The 25,430-nt window shown below is 37.0% G+C and overlaps 1 protein-coding gene and 1 long non-coding RNA gene across 4 annotated transcripts in view; one reads left to right on the forward strand and one right to left on the reverse strand.

Annotated features, from left to right (window-relative positions):
- The window catches only part of LOC116305915 (uncharacterized), a 30,374-nt gene that overhangs the window by 760 nt on the left and 4,184 nt on the right, over positions 1 to 25,430 (forward strand). The window contains exons 2-4 of one of the 2 annotated variants that reach the window (XR_004198208.2): positions 4,381 to 4,471; positions 5,627 to 6,090; positions 12,020 to 12,099. This is a non-coding gene — a long non-coding RNA (uncharacterized LOC116305915). Of the gene's footprint in view, positions 1 to 4,380; positions 4,472 to 5,626; positions 6,091 to 12,019; positions 12,100 to 19,172; positions 19,462 to 25,430 lie in introns of those variants that run through there. The other variant, XR_016120749.1, reaches the window with a different exon arrangement.
- LOC116305914 (contactin-5) lies at positions 71 to 25,430 on the reverse strand. 2 transcript variants are annotated; one of them, XM_031715913.2, is made up of 20 exons: positions 25,324 to 25,430; positions 21,663 to 21,768; positions 12,044 to 12,121; positions 11,525 to 11,809; positions 10,792 to 11,094; positions 10,177 to 10,282; positions 9,718 to 9,899; positions 8,783 to 9,331; positions 8,325 to 8,627; positions 7,630 to 7,932; positions 6,975 to 7,045; positions 6,499 to 6,727; positions 6,120 to 6,241; positions 5,618 to 5,804; positions 5,177 to 5,242; positions 4,371 to 4,491; positions 3,701 to 3,858; positions 3,431 to 3,537; positions 2,903 to 3,086; positions 71 to 2,270 (listed from the first exon to the last, which is right to left on the reverse strand). In XM_031715913.2, exons 3-20 carry the CDS (start codon positions 12,087 to 12,089, stop codon positions 2,167 to 2,169), a joined length of 3,426 nt encoding a protein of 1,141 aa, XP_031571773.2. In that variant the 5' UTR covers positions 12,090 to 12,121; positions 21,663 to 21,768; positions 25,324 to 25,430; the 3' UTR covers positions 71 to 2,166. The 2 variants fall into 2 exon arrangements, with proteins under 2 accessions (XP_031571773.2, XP_031571777.2); XM_031715917.2 differs by lacking the exon at positions 5,177 to 5,242.

The following is a 25,430-nucleotide window of genomic DNA, read 5'->3' on the forward strand; positions in this document are numbered from 1 at the left end:
TATCTAGTATGTGTAAGAAGGAGAGATAAATCCAAAAAATCTACCATTGAATTGTTAATTATGACAATGCTTCAGCTCAAATTCATATTTTATTAAAAATGAGGTATATTTTTTGTGTATTTAAAGCTTCATGGAAATAATATATTTAACTCTTTGTACAATAAATCAATATTGGATGATATAATATTCTTCATGAGAAGCTTTTTTAATGAACCTGCTCTGTATCCTAGCAAACTATCAGGCCTCTCTGGCTTTTTCACCATTTTTCAATATGAAAAACCTTTTACTCTAAAAAAGCTCTATTGAAATGTTTGAAAAGCTGCATGAGATGCACATGGCCTGTTTCATAATATGAAAAAAAAAATGCTTAGCAACCTGATGCTATTATAGGCCAGATTGCTGGTTTTCATAGTTGCCATCTTGGTTAAATTTTTTTTTTTTAAACTTGAAATTATTTTATTCCTCTTTTACTCTGACAAAGGACTAGCGTCCGAAACGTCAGTAAGTTTTTTTTCATCTTTTCACAGTGTAAAATTCACCCTTTTATCGTTACTGTTTCATTAGAAACACCGATGCAGCTCACACTAGTTTTTAGCTAGTTATCTCTTCTTGAAATTATTTTGTTTTTTATATCAACCAACATGGCTGCTGTGCTTTTCATATCTCTGGATTGATCGAAAACCAGCAATAGGCCGTAGCAGGAGGTTCATTGCGAAGAGAGTGCTTGGGGTCAAAGCTCTCTCTTATCTTTCCCCTCTTTCTACTTCTCTAATATCATAAATGGATAAATAAACATGTCAAATATGTTATCTTATCCAGGTGACTTAAAAGTTAAATCAGAGTGTGCCAGAAGATTGCCAGATTTCAGGGGCAGATCCAGGGGGTAAAGGGGGTGGCTAGCCATCCCCCTTTTGATCAAATTATTATCCTTAGCAAGCCACCCACTTTTTCTTGCATTTCCTGTAAAACCTTCATAATAGTTAACCCCCTTCTCAATTTCCTGGATCTGCAACTGGATTTATATTGGCTCAAAACATTGATAGATTATTTCAATTTTTTAAAACCCTCATATATACATGCTTCATTTTCATTAATAGGTACTTTACACTTCTGCTTAGCAAGATAGAAGTGTCATGTCATAATTCTTCTTTGTTTTTTAAAACATTTTATAATTATCGCACATTGCAACAATACCCTCATTGCTGACCAATATCAAAATATAACTCCTGGCAAAGCTTGAGAATGCTCTTATTTTTAAAAGGTAAAAAGACACATTCTGACCTAATTCCTGAATCAATGTCATCATTGGAGGAGGAAGGAAATTAGGAACAATGATGGCCAGATTTGGAAAGAGTCTTAAAAAGACATGTATGTCCATATTTGGCATGGAACAAAACAATTGCAACCATATATTGTCAAGTCAACATTAATTGTCCATATTGGAATAATTCCATTACTTATTCTATTACTAATTATTAGTAAACATTAACAAATTGTCTTTATTTGGTGAAGACACTATTTTGGTGTCCAATATTTGGTAAGGATGCCATTGGTCATCCATATTTGAATGTCAGTGGTCCACATTTGGTAAAGACTTTGCATCTTTAGTTGCCCTTTATTTGGCATCAAAACCACTGGTTTTCTATCTTTGTTTTGGCAAAGAAATTGTTGGTAATGATGCCATTTGTGTCCCCAATTGGTAAATTTATCATTGGTTATCCATATTTGGTTAAGACAAAATACTTTGTTCTTATATGGCAAAAGAAACAAAATTGCATGTCCTTGTTAGGTGAACAGCATCATCTTGGAGCACAGAGGCAAATAACGTTTAATGTTGATACAAAGCATTGATGTTTCTTGTTCATTGGAGCAAAACTTCAACATTTAGGTGTTTATTGAGTCACACCTTACTTGTCTGTCATATGTCAAAAATATTCTGATAGCATTCCTTAGAGTTGTCAACGTGAATATCTGGAAAGGTGGAAGGATAACAAACTGGATATCAGAATACCCATTGTCAATAACTTGTTTTGATAAAACCATTTCCAGGCAGGAGTGAAGTTTGAAATCCATACAATTCTTCTCAACATGTTCCATTTGCCTAAACTACAAGGCGAAATTACTTCAAATCCAGATTAAATTCCAAAGAACTTTTCTGGGACATAATTAGCTGACCAGTTGATAAAAGAGGATAACAACACATATAGGGTGTAGTAGAGACAGCTGTGACAAAATTTTTGAGCCCGAGGACTTTCTGGCTGACACAACCACTGAAAAAAAGGAACTTTGACTTAGAATTGATAGATGGAGGATGGATAGGAGGATAAAGGAAAAGATCAGTGGATGGACAAATTGGATGGGGGAATAAATTGATGTGTGCATGCATGCATTGAGGGATGGATAGACAGAAGGATGGTTGCACGGAGGAACGGATGGATGGAAATGTTGTTTTCTGTTTCATTTTTACGCTTTGGTTGGTGGTTTCAGTGGTGGGATGGTTGGAGAGTTGTTCTGGGCCTGGTTGTACGAAGCCTGGATAGCGCTATCTAGCAGATAAATCCTTATCCAGTGGATAAGTCTATGCTGTTATCCGATAAATTTATTTACTGGATAAGATTTATCCGTCGGATCCGTAGCGATATCCAGAATTCGTACAACCAGGCCCAGATAATAATTAAAGCAGAGTTCTTGTTATGTTGGTTGGTTGGTGGTTTGGTGGATGGTTGTTTAGTTTATTGGGATTGGGTTAATGTCTTATTGTACATCATGTTGTTCTATAACCATGAGGGTGCGAATGGTTGGTATGAAGGATACCAACTGGTCGAACCAACCAAGGTACCTGACCACTTTCCTCCTTCATGGCAATACAAGTGGAACACAAAGTCTCGTATCTCATACTCACCTTTCCCAGCCTTCACCGCTGGTGATCTTGGCCCTATCATGTAATGCTCTCCATCTACTAGACTAAATGCCGCGACTTGGAACCAGAAGTCGTTGCCATTTTCCAGTCTTGGTATGGTCCATTCTGTTCGATCTCTTTCCACATCTATTGTTTCGAGTTTGCCTTCTTTCTTAAAATAATATATCTAAGCAAACACACACATGTTAGTAAAGAAAGGAAAGTGCTTTATGAGAGCACATAGCACGCACGCGCACTTTCAGTTGTGTCATTCTGCCCATCTAAAATAACGGTTATTGTAATTTGTTTCTTATGAAAAAAATGAAAAACTTGCTTGCTGTGCTGTGTGCAGTTATAAAGCACTTGGGAATTGGCAGAACACTCGACTGAAAAGTGTCGAGAAGCACTCCGCTACGCGTCGTGCTTCTTCAACACTTCTGTCGTGTCCTGCCAGTCCTCGCGTGATTTATAACTGCACTCAGCACGTGCGCGCATTATTTTCTATTTTTTCAATATATTTGTGTTATATACCCTGTATCCATCGACTCGTAGTTTTCGAATTTTGTCCCAAGAGATTGTTGCTTCCCTTTGGAATCCATCATACAATGCTTGCACGTTGTCAGGCCAGCTTAATGGAACTAGAAAAATGAAGAAAAAGTTGTGTTAAACCTTAAAGACTGTTTATATAACTCTTTAGAATTGCGCTCAAGGAATCTCGCAAGAAATGAAGTGCCAGCAATCAATCAGAATAAAGAATTCAAACCGGTTTGTTCGATAATTTTTCTAGGAAGAACCTCTTACTCGTTGCAAGGTCAAAGTCAGCCATGACAGGCGGTCCCTCTCCAATCGTGTTTTTCGCACGGACAGAAAACTGGAAACGTGTTTTCAAGTCCAGATTGTGGACTCGAAGTTCGGTTGAGAAGTTGGTTGTCTTGCTCACGGTTTTGCTATCTACCAACCTGAATTGTAAAAGTAATACATAAATAATACGTTTATTTAGAACCATCTTTGCCTACGATCTGTTTAGTGGGAAGATCATGGGATACAGACTCGGAAGGACTAAAACTCAGGGTCTTAAGATGTCTGAATAGTAGGTGTTGCCTTTGCTGCAAAAATGTCCGCCAATTTTACTGGCCGTCGATGTGGCTCGAATAACTACGTAAAATGGCGGTTCCGTTTAACTTTGCAACGTTGAATAACGAAAATTAGGGCTTCTTATAAGAGCTGAGTTGCTTCAGTCAAAAGCGTCGGTCAGACTTTCTAAATGAATGCAATCCTTTGTCATTTGGTTACTGTGGATAGAATTTGATTTGGATGGGGGCGGAATAACTGTAGTTAAGAGAGAAGGGGGAGGAGGAAGGGAGGAGGGAGGAGGGAGGAGGGGAGGGGATTAGCTAAAGTGCCCCGCGGATCACATTCCCTCTTCAGTGCCTTCAAATAGGTTTTCACAATCTTATAATCTCCTATTTACCTTCTCACAGATACAGTGTAACTCATGATAGCACCATTAGATGTTTTGGGAGGAGCCCACTGCAGCAGAACATAAGAGGCGTTCTGCACAACCAAAGTCAGGTGAGAGGGAGGTTCGGGTACTGAAACAAAAACCAGACAAACCTGATTTAAAAACCTGTTTGACAGAGCACTTGTGGCAAAAATGTTCGTGTGTCAACAGTGACAAACAAAATTGGCAAAAAGGAATCATTAAACAAATGAAAACCAATATCATAAAACAGAACCATGTTGATGAAATATTTGATTTACCATGGTCAATACAGTGACTTCATTTTTAAGGGCTCATATTTTGAATTATTTATAAAAACAACGTTAAAAATTTTATGCTTTAAACCGATAGTTTCCTTTCACAGATTTAATCAAAATGAAATTTTTTTTAGCATTCTTTTATGCATTCCTTATAATTTCTTGGTAAGGTACCTTTCTTTAGTTATTAGTCGTTCCGACGTCGAGGAAAAAACTGGGTCGAGTTGGCATTACAGTGGTCCCCTAAAACAGCCCCATAATGCACTGCAATGCCAACTCGACCCAGTTTTTTCCTGATATGAAACCTCGGAACAGTTAATGTGAATGCGAATTCCCCCTTCTCTCCCTTTCCCTCCCCTCTGTTAAATAAAAAACGATTCTTAGTACATATTATATCTGTTTACAATATATTAATTTACGAGTATTAATTTTCAATTTTATCATCATCTTCGATTATTGTCAATATTGTTATATATGGTTATAGTTTTGTTATTTATGGTTGAGGTATTTTTAACTTACACAAATGAGCCTCCTTTGAGTTTGTTTCTGAATGGCGTTTAGCTGATTTACTATCAGTGATCGAACCTATATAAACAAAAAAAAAAAATGGCTGCCAGGTTTAGATTTAAGTTTAGTCAGTCTTTGAGTAATGGTAGGATTAGTTCTTGGTGGCTGTTGGTATTGATTAACAATGATGATAAATGTTATGCCAAATTTATGACAAAGTGAATAGATCCCCTGCAGTACGAAGTCAGAATGCATCTCAATTGGAGGACATAACAATAGGTTTCCAATTCTTAGGAGATCGAAATTCTTTTGTTTTGTCCTCCAAATTGAGCTGCTTTGACGTCACATGCAACGGGTCTATAGTCCTCTTTAGTTTAGGTGTATTTATGGCCATGCGAAATGTAAACGTCAGGCCAAACAACAATTTAATTAATATAAAATAATCGTACTTACTGCCCATAGGTGTCCTCAGAGGGCCCACGATGCTACTTCCCGGACCGTCCCCAAGACTATTGTACGCTAGAACCTGGAAACGGTACGACGTGAAGGCATCGAGTTGAAGCACTGCTGTCGCGCGTACAGTGGACTTAAACTTTGCCTTTCTTGGGCGGTAGTCGAAGTCATCAGTCCAGAAGTACACCTGGTAGAACAAAACATGAGTTACGATATCAATCTATAATTGCGCAGTCAAGCTACGGTAGATGTTTCCGCAAATCACAAAAGAAAGTTCCCTTGCTCCCGGACTACACAAGAGAACAAAAACTGCTGAGAACTAAGAAAAAAAAAAAGCAAAAAGCATAGGAGAGAACCAACATCTACCTCTACTAACAACAGACGCAGCGCATTAACATGGCACACCACCCCCTTTACCTGAGAGACACAAACTTGGAACACAGATTTGGATTTCTCGTCTTATGAGAGAGGAGGTATGTTATTATACATATATTTTATTTACCTTATATCCAAGTAGCTTTCCTCCAGCAATATCTCTCTTGTTTGATACCGGTGTCCATGTTGCGACGGCTGAGGTAGGCGAAGTGATGGTGATTTTAAGTTTGGTAGGTCTGCCAACAGGATCTAAAGAAAGATTAGTTACCTTCAATCGGTCAATCGGTCTGTCTGTCTGTCTGTCGGTCGGTCGGTCGGTCGGTCGGTCGGTCGGTCACGTTAATCAAATAGACTTAATCAGTCATGGCATCCATGTGTCGTCTTCCGAGAAAGGAAATTATATCTCGAGGCGTGACCGATTTCTTCGATTCCGATTTCCTCTTATACTTCGTTGGGCCTGGTATTTCGTATTCGCACAAAATGATTTTGTAACTAAGTTTACTCACATCGCTCTCCAGAATATCCATATTGAACGTCACTCTTAGGTCCAAAGCCCCTCTTGTTAGCAGCCTGTACTTGGAAGGCATACTTGGTGTAGTACTTCGTACCCTTGATGGTAAACCTGGTCCTGTTGTTCCGCACCTCGTGACGTTTCATTGATTTTTTACTGTCGGCTTTCTTGTAGTAGACGACGTAAAATGGATCGGGGCCATTTTGTTGCATTAAAGTCAAGCGCTACAAATAATGAGATGGAAAACATTATTCTCTTGTCCAGAAGTTTCAACAATTTTAAGATTATTTTTCGTTACCAAGTTTTAATTAGAAACATCTTGAAGTTAATCACTGAACCCGAGGTGAAAAATAATAGTTGGCGAAGGAGTTTGTGCTTTGGAAGACTAGTACAAAGTCGCAGTTAGCTTGAAAATGCTCGCTTACTCATTGGTGGTGAGCGCGGAATGCAAGGCAGTCTGGTCTGGTTTACCTGCCATGAAATTTGCAAGGTAGAAGGAGTCTTCCCTTTGCTTTTAATGCCTTGCGGAGGTATGTCTGGTGCTGAAAGTATAATCAGAACATGTAATAAGACTAAGTGATCCCGCGGTGTTCCCGCGCTGATCCCGTTGGCTTTGAGTTACATAATAATATTTAGTCACTATCTTTCGTACGGTGATAAAATTATCTACTACGACACATTTGTTTTACATAATAATATAAGATTACACAGCAATCATACTTGAAATTGGAATCGATTTCCGCGGCTGCCTTATGCGAAAAGGGTCAGTGCAGGGGAATGGAGAAGGGCATTGGTGAGGAAAACTCTAAAGAGGAGATGAAACGCGTACGCGCGTGTACTGATTGGCGAGAAATAATTGGTACATTGCTCCCCATATGACCGAGACCTCGCTACGCCACTGAATAGGGTTTTCGGTGTGGTATGTTGTTCTGTCCGAGGCGTTTTTCGTACATAACACGTGAGCTGAGTGTTGAAAGCATGGAGTGTTGCATGTAGATAGAGTGTGCAGCGAATCAAGTATGCCAAATTGGAAACCAGTATTCACAATAAATTTGTTTACCCTAAATTTATTTACCCACTATAAAAAAGGCTATAACTTTTATTACTAAGACTAACTTGGTCTTACCATTTGGAGGAGTGATAATAGTAGCCGTCTCGGCACTAGGCCTACTCGAACCAATTGCATTTACTGCGATTGCGCGGAAAGTATAACGAGCCCATGGTGACATAGTGACTTCTACACGTGTCTCCTTAGGATCTGTGATGGTTTTTACTAGGCTCCAGACACGCGGGTAAAAATAGACCTTTTGTTCAATGATCACCCTGGTTATCGGGCTGTAGTTATCGCGTCCTAGAGACCACGTGATGTTGACTTTGTAGCGACTGTTGACATTGGAGACCTTTACGTGTTTGGGTGGATCTGGAGGACCTGTGGAGAAGTGCACAAAAATGAGATTAATAGTTCCCTTCACAGTTCCCTGCGCCATTTTGAAAGGTAGCTGTGTGCTTTTGCATCGAGACGCGAGACGAACGGTGAGCTTGCAATGATAGAGACTTTTTAACACCTTGGACAATTATTCACATGTCTCTATCATTGCAAGCTCACCGTTTAAGCACGGCTACCTTTCAAGATGGCGCAGGAAACTATAAAGGGGACTATTGTATTTTTTATCCGCGTCTAACGACGGGAAGACTACACAGCCCATGATAGGGTCGAGCAACTAGAAATTCCAATTTTAACTTAAAATGCCAATAAAATAAGTATATTTTATATTTATTACATTTTCGATACAATAAGTATATTTTTATGAATTAGTGTACCTTGTACTTGAAGAATAGCGTGTTCAATAGAAGACTTAGAAGACACAGACCCAAGCGGTGTCGACACTGTACATGAGTACAGTCCCGCATCCGAGAACCGAACTCCATTAATGTTAATATAACTCATGCCTTTTCCGCTTTTCCCAATTGTTATGCGTGAGTTGGGGATGACTGGCTGGTAGTACCTGCTCCATTGGATCGTGACTTCAATCACGCCCATTGTCGACACGCCACATGTAAATCTGACATTTGATCCAATTTTGGCCATCTGGTCTTTTGGAAGGGTAGTAATTGCTAAATTTTCTGCAATCAAATTAAATTGGAAGAAAACTAATATTAGTATTGAATAACGCTAACGATTTCTGCCAAAAGATGTGGCGACACATTAATGATGTAAGCAGTGCCGAGATACAGCGTACGAGTGTTAATCACGTGGTCAAGGTAGCACTGCCACAAACCTTGAACGTTGAGCCGCGCGGTTCTTGAATTCGAACCAAGTCTATTGGAAACTTCACATGTGTATCGTCCACTGTCAAAGCGCGTTAGATTAAAAATCCGCAGATTCCCATTGGCCATGAACAGGTATCGTGGATTCTTCCTGAGATACGTAGATCCCTTTCTCCACCTTACTGTAGGCTTTGGGTTTCCTGTGGGGTTGCATGGCAGAGTGACAGTGGAGCGAATTAGCTTGTTGATGTCTTCAGGAGCTTTACTTCCGGGACCAAACCCAGCGGGGATTTCTGCGACCATTACTTCAGCGGATGATATCATTTGACCATGCCTGTTGGTCACTACGCACTGATACATTCCCCTGTCGCTGTACGCGAGCCTCGATAAAGTGAGGTTCCCACCACTGAAAGAGTGCTTAGCGGACGGTTTCAAGGCGAATCCATTGAAGTACCATTGATAATGGACCCTTGGTATACCAAAGGCCTCACAGGGGAGAGATATAGTGCTGTTATTACCAACTATAACGTCACTTGGTTTTTTGACCCACTCAGGTTTGGCTAAAAAGGAAGAAAGTTGGATAAGTTTGGCAAAGACTAAGACTTTCGAGGCTGTAATTTGCCTGTACCGCAAGCAATATGATTGGATGAACCGGATAAAAAACGAGAAGCCATTTCTGTGTAGTGGCATGGTTAATTGCTGTTGCAAAAGATTCTGTGCAAACGTACACGCAAAAAATTAAATAATTGGAAGCAAGTTTAGTGTTATGGCTTTATCTACTCCACATGCGCTCTAACATCCATCTCTATTTAAACGCACAAGCATATGCCAATACTTGGAGCACACTGAGTAGGCTGACTGAGTGTCATTTAAAGATGATTAATAGCCTCTAGACTGCATGAGCAAGAAAGGGAGGAACTTATGGAATTTTACATAATTAGCATACCTTCCATTCTCACAGTTGTGGTTCTGGAATCAGATCTTCCCGATGGATCCGTTGCCTTACATCTATACCTCCCGGCGTCGCTGCTGCTAAAGCTTTTGATAATGTGACGTCGTGCGTTGCCTGCAATCTGGCCAATGATCATATGTAGACCTTTCTTTCGTAGAGTTATTTTTGGTACAGGCCTGGAAATTCATGAAAAATTGGTATGAAAAATGAAACAAAAAAAAGTAATTTTGCTTTTGCAAACATGTTAACTTTATGAGCACCTGTATTGTTGTGTATGGTGTTCTCTCATACCGAGTTTGTATAAAAAGACCCAGTATGAAAGGCTCTCGACGCAGAAGTACCGTGTCGTGCTTTTACGACATATGATTGGTTTAAGCGCAGTTCTTCGGTGACATTGATATTTCTTCATTTGATAGCTAATGAAATTCAAATATAATGTAGCGCAGTACTTACATTCCATAGACGATGCACTCAAGGGCAAACTGTTCTCCCTTCATAGCCACCTTTGTTAGTGAAAACTCAGTTGATATCATTGGTGGCTGATTGACTAATGGAAGCACTAATAAAGTCAGAAAACATACTGCATTATGATTTTTAACTACACAAATTTGAGTATATTCCATAATCATCTGCCTAGATTTGGTCATTCTTCAGCAAACCATTGTATTCTGGGTTTGTTGCAAGGTGTTTTATGCCGCTGATGACACGAAGCAAGGGAGCCTTTAGTACGTAGCCGCTATTAGGTCGTCACACAACGCTCACTCTCCTAAGCTAATAGCGGCTGTGTAGGAGACTAAGAACCCTTGTGCATGCATGTTATGTGTCTTGTGATAGACGCCCTGGACTTTTGGTCCTGAGGGTTGAGAACTCGAGCTCGGTTGGTGCACATGACAAAGCACTTTATTTCAAATTGTGCTCTCTCCTCCCAGGCGTAACTGGACAACTCTACTTATATATTAGGGTAATTTGGAGTAGCGTTCGATGGACTTGTATCCAAAAGTACTGATCCTCCCAACCGCAAATGGGGACAGATTGTATTACTTATCTTACTTATCATCTCGTACTTACCAGGGTAAACCGTGAGGACCAAAGTCCGTACCACGTGTCTATTGATAACATTATTGGTCACCGTACACACATAGTCACCAGAATCCCTACTCTTGACGTACGAGAAGTGTAGGTCCCCGTTAGAGCTGACCGTGTAGTAAGGTGACTGGGGAAGAGGTTTGCGCAAGCTCCGGTTCTGTGGGTCGATTTTTGACCACTGGATTTGCCTGTCAGGGTAAGAGTCAGGTGCGATGCACTTTAAAACCACGCTATGACTCTCTTCTTTTCTGATGAATTCGTTCCCTTTGGCAAATTGCTTGAGATCTGCAGGGATATGAAATAAGTACCTATTAAAATGACTGTCATTATGGAAGAAAAAAAATACGATGTTAATCTGCGTGCTTATCCCTTTCTTTCTCTTGTCAGGGAGAACTCTGCTTGCAGGGCAGGTCGACTAGTTAAGTAAACCAATTTTTTGTCTCAAATACTTGTCTGTCTTTCGTAATTTTTGATTTTTCAACTCTTGGTTTGCAACTCTAATTTTCGTAAGAACAAACCTTGAGGATTAGTTTGCATTTACGTTAAAATTTTTATTGGGCAAAACGCAATACTCGACCTTGTAGCCAGTAGCTAGTACCTAAAAAACCTGTGATCTTCATTCGATGATCGAATTGCAATTTAGTATTTAATATTTGTGAAGGAAAGAAAGCAAATCTCCCGACAAAAGTTGTCTGAGTTGTCACGTACTACTTACATGGAAACTTGACCTTTGCTCTTCTGCTGAACACCGCGCCTCTCGTATTAGACACTAGACACTGGTAGAACCCCTCGTCACGGTAAACAAGAGCGTTAGAGACGAACAGTGATCCATCAGCTGTCTTCATCATGTCTTGTTGTCGGTGGAACTGTATTATCTTGTTGTTGTGGAACCACGTAACAGTGTTGTTCTGGCTGTTGCTGATGCACATGAGAGTGAAGCTGAATCCTATGATGACAGTGTCCGAGGGTTGAACCAGAATAACTGGTTTGCTATTGGAGGCTAAAAGTAATTGAGCATGCGCATTAGGATTTTGAAGGAAAATTTTGATATTTTGGTCGCTGGCAAAAAACAGACTTAGGAACGTAATGCAAAATCTACTATCCCTCTACCTGCTCCCTCGCCAAGACTCCTTCTCTTCCTTTTTTCCCACCCCCCTCTCTAATACGTTGTCACGTGGATTTCTAATTTACATATTAATTTCTCTCCCAGGATGCATTGCTACCTGCAACTTACCGCATGCTTTTAAAAAGAGTACAAGGAGTAGACAGAACGAGATCATCTTTTACCAGGTACTGATCCAGTTATTACAACCTGTATATACGATAAATATGTAATGATTTAATCAACATAGGCCTTTTCTGAGTTCGATAAACAGGATGCATTTTGGTCTAGCTTGGGTACGAGCAATGCCATATAAGGCATGATGGACAAACGATGTTTATACCGAAGCCAGACCACAATGCACCATAAACCCACCGTTGGGCAGTAATGTCACTGATCTAAGGAACCGGTCATTATTCGTTAACATATAGCTGGTGTCCTTATTCGATTGTCTAAAAACCACCCACTTCCCCAGTTCTCCGATCCCACTTTCCCTATTCCTCCCCCCAGGGGATAAAAATGACGGGTATCTAAGTCAGTACTTTTGACTTTTGACAAAACAAAATACGAAAACCAGAAGTAAAATATTTGATTAACCAAAATGTTCATTCAGAAAATACCGCTAGAATTTGGCGCCCTCTGAACGAGAAAAGTAGTTCTAGACGGGTATCTTGGAGTCTGTCTCCATTCTTTCCACGATATATAATGACGTTTATTGCCTTCCACAAGCCATGTTACATGCACGACGGGCGAGCTGTTGTCAAAACACAAAACTAAGTATCGCAAATAGAATGATTTCGCGCCCTCTGAACGAGAAAAGTAGTTCTAGACTGGTATCTTGGAGTCTGTCTCCATTCTTTCCACGATATATAATGACCTTTATTACCTCCCGCAAGCCATGTTACATGCATGACGGGCGAGCTGTTATCAAAACACAAAACTTAGTATCGCAAAGATTAACGCTCTCTCTTACCACATACTTATAAAAACCTATATAATAATTGATATCGTATTATTTTTTGCCCTCATTTCTTTTTCCATTCAGTGCATTTATCGCTTTAATGTATTTGATTCGTAATATTTTTTGTGGCTCTCTAAATAGAGTAGAAAAAAATTGATGATTCATCCAGTACAAACCTACGCACACCAAGTTTAAAGAAAAAAAAAATCGACAAAATTTAACGTTTTATACCAAGATAGCAAGGAGAGCTTTGATGCGCTCTTAATTTTGCGCATTCGATCATTTTTCGTGAATTACACGACTTTCTCCAACTTAATTTCTACCACAGAAGATTCAGAGTTTATGAATTTTTAATCTTAAATCTAGCCTTTTGGCTTCAAAGATTTGAATTTACATATAGTTGAAGTTATTTTAGAACAAATGAGTGAAAAGTCATCAAAATTTCGACATAACATATGACTGGATTTTTCAGTGTATATTTTCACACAGTAATCAGAAAAAAATATGTAATTTCACAAAAATTTAGAGTTTAAAAAGAATTCATTTGGTTATCATCTATTTTATAGTTTTGATTCGTTTTTGTTGGATTATTTGAAAAAAAGTGTCGTGTTGTTTGCATTACAACATCTATCACAATTCGTACTTTGGTTAAGTTAGACGCTTAGAACGATCGAGATAACAACATGAATGAGCTAGCGCTTTGTTTGAAAAGAATAATTCCTTGTAGAACATTAATCTAAAACCCTATTCTCGTTATGTCTATTACGCTACAAAAATAGTTACATTATGTTACTTTACCTTGCCAACATATCTTGAATCGGCCTGATACTATGAAACAATTCCCCTCAGCAGAGCGGAATTCTTTAATGATGTGGTTAAAGTCCCGTCTTCAGTACCTCACTATCCCGATTACTTTTAAGAGTAATACACGAGATTCGGTAACAGAGTTCGTCGAAATTGCAGCACAGCTAGGTATATTGAACGAATAAATAATTCACTACTCTAGTATATTTAACACGGATGTTTTCTTGTCGTTTGATTAACAATTGGCGAGTAAAGTCGACATGAATAGCCTAAGGTTCAGCCCATTGGATAATAGGACGTAACAACCTCACTGTTTAAAGGTTTTGAAGATAATGAAGTCTTGCTCCTACTGTATTTGCATTATGATTGAATGAATTAGGTGGGTTTTTTTGTCGGCTTCTTTATCTTTGGTTAATTCGTGTCAGTTGGGAGGCGAAGTTATATTTAAGGGATGAACTACTCGTAATGTGTACCTTTAAAACATTTATTTGAGAATCCAAACTTGTGGTTTTTAGTCATTAAAACTGGCTTAAAGTTAAAATTAAAAACAGGTACAATTATAGTCACTATATTGTCTCTCTCCTATTCCTCCTACATAGTTTTACTTATCTTATGCAGTTCTTTATCATTGTAAATTGATATCCTTCCTCAAAATTAAGTTTTGATTATCCTTGCCGCTTCTCTTCAGCAGTTTTCCCATTTTTTATTTTTCTTCCTCTAGAGAGACATTTCTTTTAAACATTTCATGTCCAAAATAAGTAACATTTCGTCTGTAATTATTAATACATACAGTCAAGTCAATTTGAGGAGATGAAAATTAATAGTGACTTTAATTTTCGACGGACCAATAAGAGTTTTTCGATTTGTATTTATCCGATGACGGAAGTGTTTTTTTAAGAGACGTTGGAGGAATTTGAAGATTAAAATGTTTTGACGATTAACAATGGTGAACGTGTAGAGCGAGTCCAGTGGTCTCGCTTTGATACTGAGGGAGAGTGTTGCTTGTGCGGGGGTGTTAAGAGAGAATTTGACGGGAAGTCTACTAAAATCGCTGAGAACTATAGAAATATAAGGATTGGTGCATCAATAACGTATGCCATTAAAATTCAGGAATTCCGGGCAAATATCTCTAGTCACAAGTTATGAACTTTGGATTAAAAAACTTTGAAATCCGCTTTTAGGAAATCAAATATAAGTGAATCAGATATTGGTGAATGGTACATTCTTGTAGTAATGGTATCGATGTACCGTAATAGGCCCTTCAGTTACCTTGGGGGTAATGTTTTCCCATTCCAGACCACGTGTCATTCCTTACAATATCATTTCTTTGTTTAATGGTCGAGCATTAGAAGACACACAAATATGAATACAACTCAAACAAATAATATTATTCTCAAGAGAATGACGCGTGGACTGAAATGGGGAAATATTACGCCCAAGTAAAAAGGTCTATTAGTGAAATTCCTAGACATTCCCTAGAGTATCATTTCTTTGTTTAATGATTGAGCATTAGAAGACACGCAAATATATGGATACAACTAAAACAAAGAATATTATTCTCTAGAGAATGACGCGTGGCCTAAAATGGGGAAATATTACGCCCAAGTAAAAAGGTCTATTAGTGAAATTCTTAGACATTCCCTAGAGTATTATTTCTTTGTTTAATGATTGAGCATTAGAAGACACGCAAATATATGAATACAACTCAAACAAATAATATTATTCTCAAGAGAATGACGCGTGGACTGAAATGGGGAAATATTACGCCCAAGTAAAAAGGTCTATTAGTGAAATTCCTAGACATTCCCTAGAGTATCATTTCTTTGTTTAATGATTGAGCATTAGAAGACACGCAAATATATGGATACAACTAAAACAAAGAATATTATTCTCAAGAGAATGACGCGTGGCCTAAAATGGGGAAATATTACGCCCAAGTAAAAAGGTCTATTAAGAAAATTCCTAGACTCAAACTTCTGCGGAAAAAAATCGTTAATTTTCTATGACCAGCTCATATCATTGTCTACTGACTTAACTGCTTTGAAATGGATAAATATGGTTTATTATCATGATATAGACTGAAGTTAGGTTCAGTTATACTGCCGGCACGTGCAGAAAAATTACGGCTTCATCATGCCGGTGCGCTTGATTTTGAAGGGTTTTAGCTTCTATCTATTTCTATTTTTTTACTATTCTATCAAGCTAACGTTAAGTTGTTAATAGCTCGGGTGGTGTCAAAATTGCTTAGATAATTCTAAACACGTATATCGTTGGCAAGATCTTTGATTTAAGTTCAGTCAAAATTAATATATCTATAGTTTTATTGGTTGTTTTTATCTTTTTCTCTGATTCCTACGTCTAAAATTAGTTCTAACTACGGAAAACCTGACATCCAAACCGCAAACGAATTCCCCCCAAGGGATATTAATTTACTTATAGTAATGAAGTACAATACATATTTAATGTCATTCTGAAGCCATCATTTGATACTGTACTTAGTTTTGGACTCGATTATTAAACATGTTATAAGTAGTGTGCCTTGTGTTTTTCTTATTGTCATGAAAATTAAAACTCAAAGGATTTTTCTTCATTTGTGCGAAAAGTACTTTTTAGCGTTTTCTCAAAATTGTAGCTTTGCCTCTGCAGGTGGTTGGAACACTTTTTTGGAAAATTTACAAAAAAATTGGTAGAACAAAAACAACACAAGCATATATTTCAGACTAATTTTTAAATCTCAGTCTTAAAGCAAATTATTTTAGTAAATTCTCTGTGAATTATTAGAGAAATTCTCGATGCTTTTATCATGTGAGAAAGAGTCTGACGAACTTGATTAGTCTGCACCCGACATGCGATTCAAAACCAAGTCATGTGCTTAGTTTGATAAAACCACAAAAACATAGTACGCAATAAATACTGAAACGATGTGAATTATATGTTCTTAGCGGGAAACCAGTGACTGACATTTACTTGTAAAACGTTAATCAATACTTTTGCATCGCCATTTTAAGTCGAGCAATTCAAAATCATGTCAAAACCTCGAAAAACAGTAAAGGAATTCTTAAAGACGCTAAATGTTTTGATATCCTTAAGCCAGGTGTATTTATGTTAGCACATCTCCTAGCTTGCGTTAAAGAAAAAACCGTTGTAAGTACTTCTTGACGAAGTCGTAAAGACTGCACCAACGCCGTCAGAGGATGATTTCGTAGACGAATTCTATAGTTTACAGTCAGAATTTTGAGTAACACTTTTGTGTATAAATTGATAATTTTAACTAATATAGCGGGGAGTTTATGCCCGCTGTGAAAGTAATTCTACTTACCAACACCAAAACATGAAAGTCAATGTTGCTCGTCCCGGCAAACCCGAGTCGCAGGTATTTAAAATATCGAATGTAATTCTCTCTGTTATTTTTTTTGTAATTCCTGGATAGCTACTTTGTACAAGTCTGATAGCACGTGATGTGCTTTGAGAACGGTAAAGCTAGAGGTTCCTCTTCGCATTAACATTTGATCAGCGGCGTATTTATAGTATTTTATCTTGTATAGGTTAACCGCACTATGATGTAAACTAGTCGAAATTTAAGACGGAAAGACTTGGAAAAAAAATTGAATCTATATGGGATAAGTAGTGAAATCCAGCCAAACCAAACTGAGCTGTACGAAAATCGCTGAGAAAGCAAAGAAAAAACCTGCAGAACACAAGGTCAACTGAGAGAGAATTTAATAAAGCGCAATGCAAAAAGAAAAAGTTTTATTTTTTAGGCTCGAAAATTATTTTAAAAGGAAGTTTCTCTTTGTCGAGTTTTTCTTTCTTTCTTTCCCTCTCTCTCTCTCTCTCTTTTTTGGATTCTTTAGTATTTTTTTCTTTTTTCTTTCCATCTTTTTAAGGTCTTTTTCTTCCTAATTCCTTCCTTCCTTCCTTCCTTTTCTGTTATTGTTGTTTGTCTTTCGATCGTTCCTTTTTTTCTTTTTTTTTACTCTCTCTTACACTTTCACTTTCTCTTTCTCTTTCTCTTTCTCCATATTTTATTTAATTTCCTGACCGCCTTTTTTACGTTTTACTAATATTAGAAACATCTCGCAACTGTCAATCAACTTTGCTAACAACTCAGGGAGCGCGTTGATACCAATTAAAGCCTGATATTAAATTCGTGAAATAATTGAATAAAAAAGTAGATCTAGACGAACATTGATACATTTTACATGCTATTTGATAATTCTAAAATTCGTACCCGGCGCTTTGTCTGGTTACATAAAGGTCTGTTGTCATACATTGATACGAAGCCACATTTTAAGGTTAACAGTTACTATTAGTTGTCACAGTAACCCTTGTTCGATGAAAATTACGAATGAGAAAACCCATTATTAAGTTAGTTCATTATTTCCTAATGTCAAAGTCTTACCCTTATTTTCAATTCTATGTTAGCTTGATTGATATATAGAGTGCCAAGCATTATCGCAGCTTTTCAAAGTGTACGTTGTCAAATGTTTCATACAGTCTTGACTGACAAGCGTTTGTGTTCCTGTGGCAAGTATCTACACAATGTCGAGGCGTAGGACTGCACTTTCATTGATGTTACTAATTTCATTATCCATTAATTATCCAAAAACACAGCAAGTGTGTTCTTTCTGTTCGCATGAGTACGACATTAATCCCACTGACAATTTTATTTTGACCCTGACGTCTTTATCACAAGAAAAAATTTTTTTTTCAAATGTCGAAATCAGTTTTGACTAAAATGTTGCAAAAAGACATGAATAAATATCAAACATAAAGATAATATAGTAAAGAGAACAACCATTAAATGACAGATTTTCCGGGAAAAATAATTTTTAGAGCGTCTTTATAAAATAAGGATTTGAATACGTACAGAGATGTTGTGATGTTTGGGAATCGTGAATTTTGGTTTTATCAGCATGGAGTTTATCTTGAATACCAGCTTTGGGGGAAAACAAGATAGATCAAGTTAAAAATTAAACACCAACACGCAGAAATTTTTCCAATTACAAACCTGAACATTCAAGATCCTTCTAGCTTTCTCGAGGAGTTTCATTCATGACTATATTCAGTTATTATCCCTTCGAAACTGGCTCAAAATGTACCCAGACTGTTGAGAAGATTAGTTCTTGACAAATCAAACTTCAAAGATCAAATTTACCAAAACCTCATCGTAGCTACAGCTGTGTTTTGAGATTCACTGCTTCGGTGAAACGTTTGCGTTGGATGGGACCCAATATAATTTGGCAGGAGGTAGTGTTTTTTCTCTTAAAAACAGCCATCTTAAAAATACTTAATTAGTCCTTGCCACTACATTCGCCAGTAATTGGTTATATCTAAGAACATTAACGAAAGCCACAAACCAATCGCGCGGCTTGGCCATTAGTATATTTCTAGAGGCACTAAAAGCAGAACACCTGACTAAGTGAATGGATACTGGACTTGTATTGTCCTGTAACATTTAGGTTTCCCTATCTGAGGAAATTTATTTTGCTTTAGATTTATGATCACGACTGGAGAAATCATAGCAAGACAAGACGGCATTAGAGAACATCGAAGGAAGATTGTAATCTTCTTTGACACCTGTGGTACACGATTGTAATAATATGTACTCTCTGGAAAGGATCGTCACTTAAATTGAAGTGGAAAAATGGAGAGCCTCACTCCTTAGATTCTTTTCTCTCCTCTTCATCAATACCGTTGACTTTTGACGACTTTTTGATTGAAAATTTAGCTTTGACTTCGGTCCTGATGAATTTTGTCTTTACGTGGATTAACACTTGTCGTGGTAAGTAGTAAGTCTTTCATAATTAGTTCATTTGTGATTTTTATTAATAGTTGTATTCGTCAAAATGAACCAGACATATTATTGAAAAACTATTTTATTAAAAATGATTTCGGCGTTTCATAAGAATTCTTATAAATAAATTTCTACGTCAAAAATACCTTTAATAAGTAATTGTAATATAATATGAAAATTCAAATTTAAAAATAATTACTTTACTGCCTAAGAATCTCGTGTTTGTTTTGTACAGATTTGTGGCATTTCTACTCAGAAATTATACAGTCAACGATGTTTAAATTTTTTTCCAAAGACCAAGAAATAAAAGAAATATTCCTAGAATGATTTTACCATTGAAGATGTTCCCTTCGATTTTCATTTTGTGTTATCCTAAAGTTTACACTTACAGAACGTTTTGTTTTTAACCCGTAAAAAAAATCAAAATATTTCTATAGTCTTGCTGAGATAACTTATTTTTCAATAGACATACAAAAATAACAATATAGATAGTTCTGTGAAGGATTTGTTAATCAGAACTCACCAGATTTGCAGCTTTGTACAGTGGTTCTTCCTCGCTCGGCATCGAGGCGTAAACTAAAGACCTCCGTCTACATGTGAGTGTTTATCCATGAGTTTACACCTCTTCTAATCTCATTGTACTGCTCTAAAGCCCGGTATTATTTTGGTATTCTTTCTACGAAAGATGCTCTCTAATACATCTGTCGTTCTTTAAATATTTGTCGCATGTCGAAATGGAGTTGGCACGCGCGATTGTTTTGTAAGTCATGACAGATGTTCTTGCTTCGGGAAAGTAAAAATCTTTCAATCTAAGCACATAAAACCACTGGGAAACCTAGGTAAAAACCAGAGAATAAAACCAGTGATTTATATTCAAAAAAAGCCTAAATTGCTAGGCTTCTGTTGATCTAAAGAAATGAACGCTAAGTGGTTTTTGAATGGATCAACAATAAATTGCATCTTGGGAAACGTCCATCGTTTACAAAGTAACAACTTAGGAGTGCTTAATAAAAACAAGAGAGAACTTCAAAGTACGATAGAGAAAAAGTAACGTTAATAATGATGATTTAGTTAGAAAATGCTTTTAAAGGATGGTACGTATCACAAAATTGTAGCAAAAACAGTGCAATTACGTCGTTGGGGTCCTAATCTAAGCGTCTTCACCACGTGGAGGCATTATTTTCGTTTTCAATAGAAAAGAATACCATGTTTGCAAATATTTAAATTTTTTCATTCATCTGTAGATCGTCTAGCTTTAGAGGTGTTAATGAAGCCGTACATCAACCGACTTTCTACTGTTCGTACAATAGGATTGTCCAGGGGCCATTAGCGTAGACATGTTAAAAGAGTCTGACTTTGTTGAGGGGAATTAGAGCAGCAATGTCAGGTAAAAGAACCTTTTTTTAAGCCAAAAAGAAGGCATTCCTTCACATGTACTTGAGCAAATTACTCACTTGATAAAGAACTCTAGCAATGAATTTGTTAAAATTGGAGTCGAGAACTTCTTGAAAATGGACTTCCATGAACAAGTAATGCAAACTTAAAAACTCGTTTACAAATCAAGAAAAAGCCGTAGTCTTAAAATAGAAAAAAAAAGCCATGAAAATTACAAATACTAAGTTTAAAAAAATTCCCCTATAAGAAAAAAGTTGATAATATACAACAAAGCTCACTCACTTAGGAAGAAAAATGTATAAGAAGACTGTACTCTTGATTGGATGCATTTCAAACTGTTAAAGCTTCATTAGCAAACTATAACAAGTATTTATTTCTTCGTGATGTTACTCCTTTCATTCTCATAAAGATTTGAGGATTCTAACGAGAATTCAAGGTCAGAAAACAGCAGTTTTTGTATCCAGCCCATTTGAGAATATCTTATTTGTTTTATTTTTGTGTGGGTAAAAACGACGGGACTTGTACTAAAACGTTGAAAACGAACAAGTGCAATTGATCTGAAGATAGTAATCTCTTGAGAGCACTACATTCGTACTTATGTTTCCTGAAGCAATCAATGAAGATATCCAGAGTAAGCTCTTCTTTTCTGACCAGGAATAGATCAAAATTTTAGTAAAGTCGTTTTATTTATAGATTTGCAAGAATTCTTCAGTTTTATCAACCAAGGAGAGTTACTAGTTGTTATTGTTGTTGTTTATCAAAAATAGAATATACAAACTTTACAAAACACTCACTTGTGGTTTAGCTTTTCAACCAAATCCAGGAAGTCGCCTTGGAAATGTCTTTAGAACCACCAGTTTCTTTAGAATTCCAGTGTAAATCCAAACACGTTTGACGACCCTATTTCAAGTTATCATTCAAAGACTGAATAAATATCAGTTTGGGATTAAGAGATCACGTGGCGGGGTAGGCGCGCGCTACGTTTACCGATGACACTTTATAGTCGGGATTTTGGAAGAGAATGCAAAAGTAAAGACAACAGATTGGGATTCCTTTGTCTTGATGTAATCGAGTTTAGCATTAATGGAACCAAAGCGTGGTTAGTTTTACTTTTCTCAATTGGTGTTTTGTTTAGATAATCCTGCTCTGATCTCAAAATAATGCACGCACCATCAAACGAGACTTTCAAGTTTTGATATTCTAATTCGTACGCTAAAACCTTGGCAGACAGCATCAACACTGGCAGACACTTGTCGATAAGATAAGCCTATATTTTCTGTGGAAAAATTCGAGAACGCACACTGAAAATAGGGCTGTACCTTTAAGAGAATGATAAATAAATAGTAATTGTAAAAAGTTTTGCATAGAATGTTATATCATTTTTTTTCTGAATCTAAATTTTCACCTTATGAATCAAACCGTTTCCAAGGTAACATGACGCTTTTGTTCCCAAACAGTAATGAAACTCAAAAGAAACATAGTAAAAAGGAAGCTGCCATTCGTTACAATGATGCCCGTCATTTGCTACTGTGATACAAATGTATATCTGATAAATAGAAAGACACAGTTCGAAAAATAAGATAAAAAGATTTTTTTTTTGAAAAAGGCTTTGTCAAGCCCCCCAAACTTTATCAGTCCGAAAACATACAATGTATGTACAAACTGCGCCAAAACTGTCAGAATTAATTTCACAATTTTCGTCTGTTCGTCTACAACCTATGCCCACCTAGATAATAAGGCTTTTGATGTATTAGGTGTCTGATCAGTAAGCTGTATTTGTTCAAATGTGGGAAAATTTCAAAATTTCCGATACTCTGTCGCACCGGGGATCGAAATCTTACGCCTATCCCTGCAGAGTGATAATTTGAAAAAATATATTTTTTAGAACATTGAGTGGTTCACTTCTTGTTTAGACGTCAAATATTTAATCTTTCAGATTGCGATTAAAATTTCCATTCATTGCGCGGGAGTACGAAAATGAATCCTATGTTACTAAAATGAAGTGCATTGCAGCCGCTTAGTCGAGATTCGACTTCACAAGAAGAAAACATTAGCCTTATAATTACAATAAACTATTGTCCTGAATAGTCGTACGAATTAACAATAAAAAATCCCTCTAAGAATAAAGTAACAAACAACTTAAAGTATCCTTAAATAACAAGAGATCTTCAGCTGCGTGGAGTAGAATAACAAACTAACTAAGTCATTTATTATTAATACGATTATTATACTATAAACTTTTAGTTGAAAAACATTTTGTTTAAGTTTCTGAATAGGGATTTTGGTATCGGAGTTTGATTATAAATTAAGATTTGATAGAGATTTCAAAAATTATTTCTTTTTTAGATTTTTTAGGACTTCATGAGTAACTTATGGATGGGATTTTGTGATGGAAGTTGTTTCATATGTTTTCGTTAGGAACGAAACCATCTGCCGCCAATAAAACAGCTGGTCATAATACAAGACAATAGAGCGAACTCCTCCGCTTTATACCATGTCGTGACTTTATAGAACTGATTTGATTTATAAAACAACAGTATTTTTACTTTCGTGAATAGATCCTTCAACTCTATCAGGAAAATGATGAACTCTTTGTGATATTTGGTACTCTACCACGCGGCGGCGGACGGTGGGTCGATGTTGGAAAGTGAAACCCTATCTGCAAATTTCTTTCCTTTGGATCTTAATTTCAGTGTTTTTATCTTTTGACCTTGTCATATGTCATTACATGAACTTCGATGGAATTCTGCAGCTCATAAACTTATGCAGAGATTATCTTATACCTTAAAATAAACAGCTGACCCCAAAGGAAGGAATGGTAGGGTAGGATTTTCAGTCGAGATCTATGTATTTTATAATCAGCGATTTTACAACAATGAATGGTCACCTAGATGATATGTCTCTAATAAGGAAAACGCAGTACATGACGTTGTTCATTGGTTAGTAGCGAAGTGCATTTTTTTCGTGCGGTCACAAAGTAAAACTCATTGGACTGAAGATCACTATGAAGTCGGCCATTTTGCGCTCTATCATTCGTACGCGATCTTCTTTTTTTAAAATTTCAAAGTAAGACCAAATTGATATCATACTAAATAAAGTATGTGTGCTAAGTAGAATCTTTTAGAGATAAGACAACAGATTCTTACAAATTATAGTGTTGACAAGAGGCTGTGAAAAGTACGGCTAAAATGTGGCCTTTTTAATCCATACCTTTCTTTAAAAAAAAAAAAAAAAAAACAGATAAAGAGAGGCCAGACTGTTAGGACTGGAAGTCTTCAGATGTGCTTATAGTGTAGAACTAACAACTTAATCCTAACACAAGAGATTCACAAGTTTGATGGAATTCATTTTGAATAAATTCTCCTTGACATGGCAAAGTTCACAAGTAGGGGAGAAGGATTTTTGGGTACGTTTAAAATTAGATCACACGTCTTCCAACTCCGTGATAATTTAAAACCTCTACAACAGAAAGCTAAGGACAAACAGTCACCAATTTACATTAAACTGATTGTTGTTGTGCATTAAGTACTGTGATTATACGCTGTTTTGATATATTAAGTGGGGTTCATAAAACCTAACCCACAGAACGGGTTCAACAAGAAGTGACTTATGTCGGGCGCGCGCACAGGAAAAGATTTACAAAATATTTTTGATCAAAACAATATATTCCTGTAAGGAACAACTCAAGTGGCTCTTGAGAGAAATTCGTTGTTGTTGCTACTCAGGTTCATGGATCGATGTCTTTAAAGAGTGTACTTCAGATTGAGAATGATATCGCGTTACTAACTAATCATGATTTTTGCGATTGGATTTTCGCAGTATATTCTCGGTATCCTCTCTATTGCAAAATAGGATTTCAAGCTATACATTTCGTTACCTTCAGTAGTAGTACGCTAGGACATTTGTTCCTATGACTTGAATTCACGTCACGCTCAGTAAGCTCTAAGTATACTCTCGTGCAGTTATATATACATTTATGTATTATGTGTCTTTTGGGGTCTTTTTCATGTCGTTCATGCTGGTTTAAAATGCCTGAGGCGAAGGGTTCGTTGCTTGACAACAACTTACAATCATCGCCTCTTTTGGTTTTGAAGAGAATCGATACGTATTACCTTTACGCCTTGAAAAAGCCGAAACGTATATTTGCTGAGCAAGAGCTGACGAGAATGTTTCCTAAAGAAATCGATGTTCTGTCAACGAATCGAGCGAATTTGTGTCCTGCCAATGTGTTAGCGTAGGTCGACGTTTTGAAAGACGTTTCTCTGTCATAATACTAACGTTTCATTGAATGAACTCAAATGTTTTGAAAATGGCTTGAAAAAGTACACTTTGATGTACGGAAGCAGAATCTAAATACTTCTACTTCGTACCTTAGTTAACTAGCCGTGTCGATCCTTCACTACTTGCCTTCAAAATCAGGTCCTACAGAACCAATCTTTAAGTGCCGACTCTTACCTTGAATATCAGCGTGACATCTCATCTTCTACCAACAACTGACATGAATCCTATATATACATTTATTGACCAAGCGATCTGAACTCTCTTAATTAAACGGTTGGCCG

Source organism: Actinia tenebrosa, unplaced genomic scaffold (genome assembly GCF_029948245.1).
Source record: "Actinia tenebrosa isolate PJP-AT-01 unplaced genomic scaffold, QUT_ActTen_1.0 PGA_scaffold3__52_contigs__length_22856419, whole genome shotgun sequence".
NCBI classification, from domain to species: Eukaryota; Metazoa; Cnidaria; class Anthozoa; order Actiniaria; family Actiniidae; genus Actinia; species Actinia tenebrosa.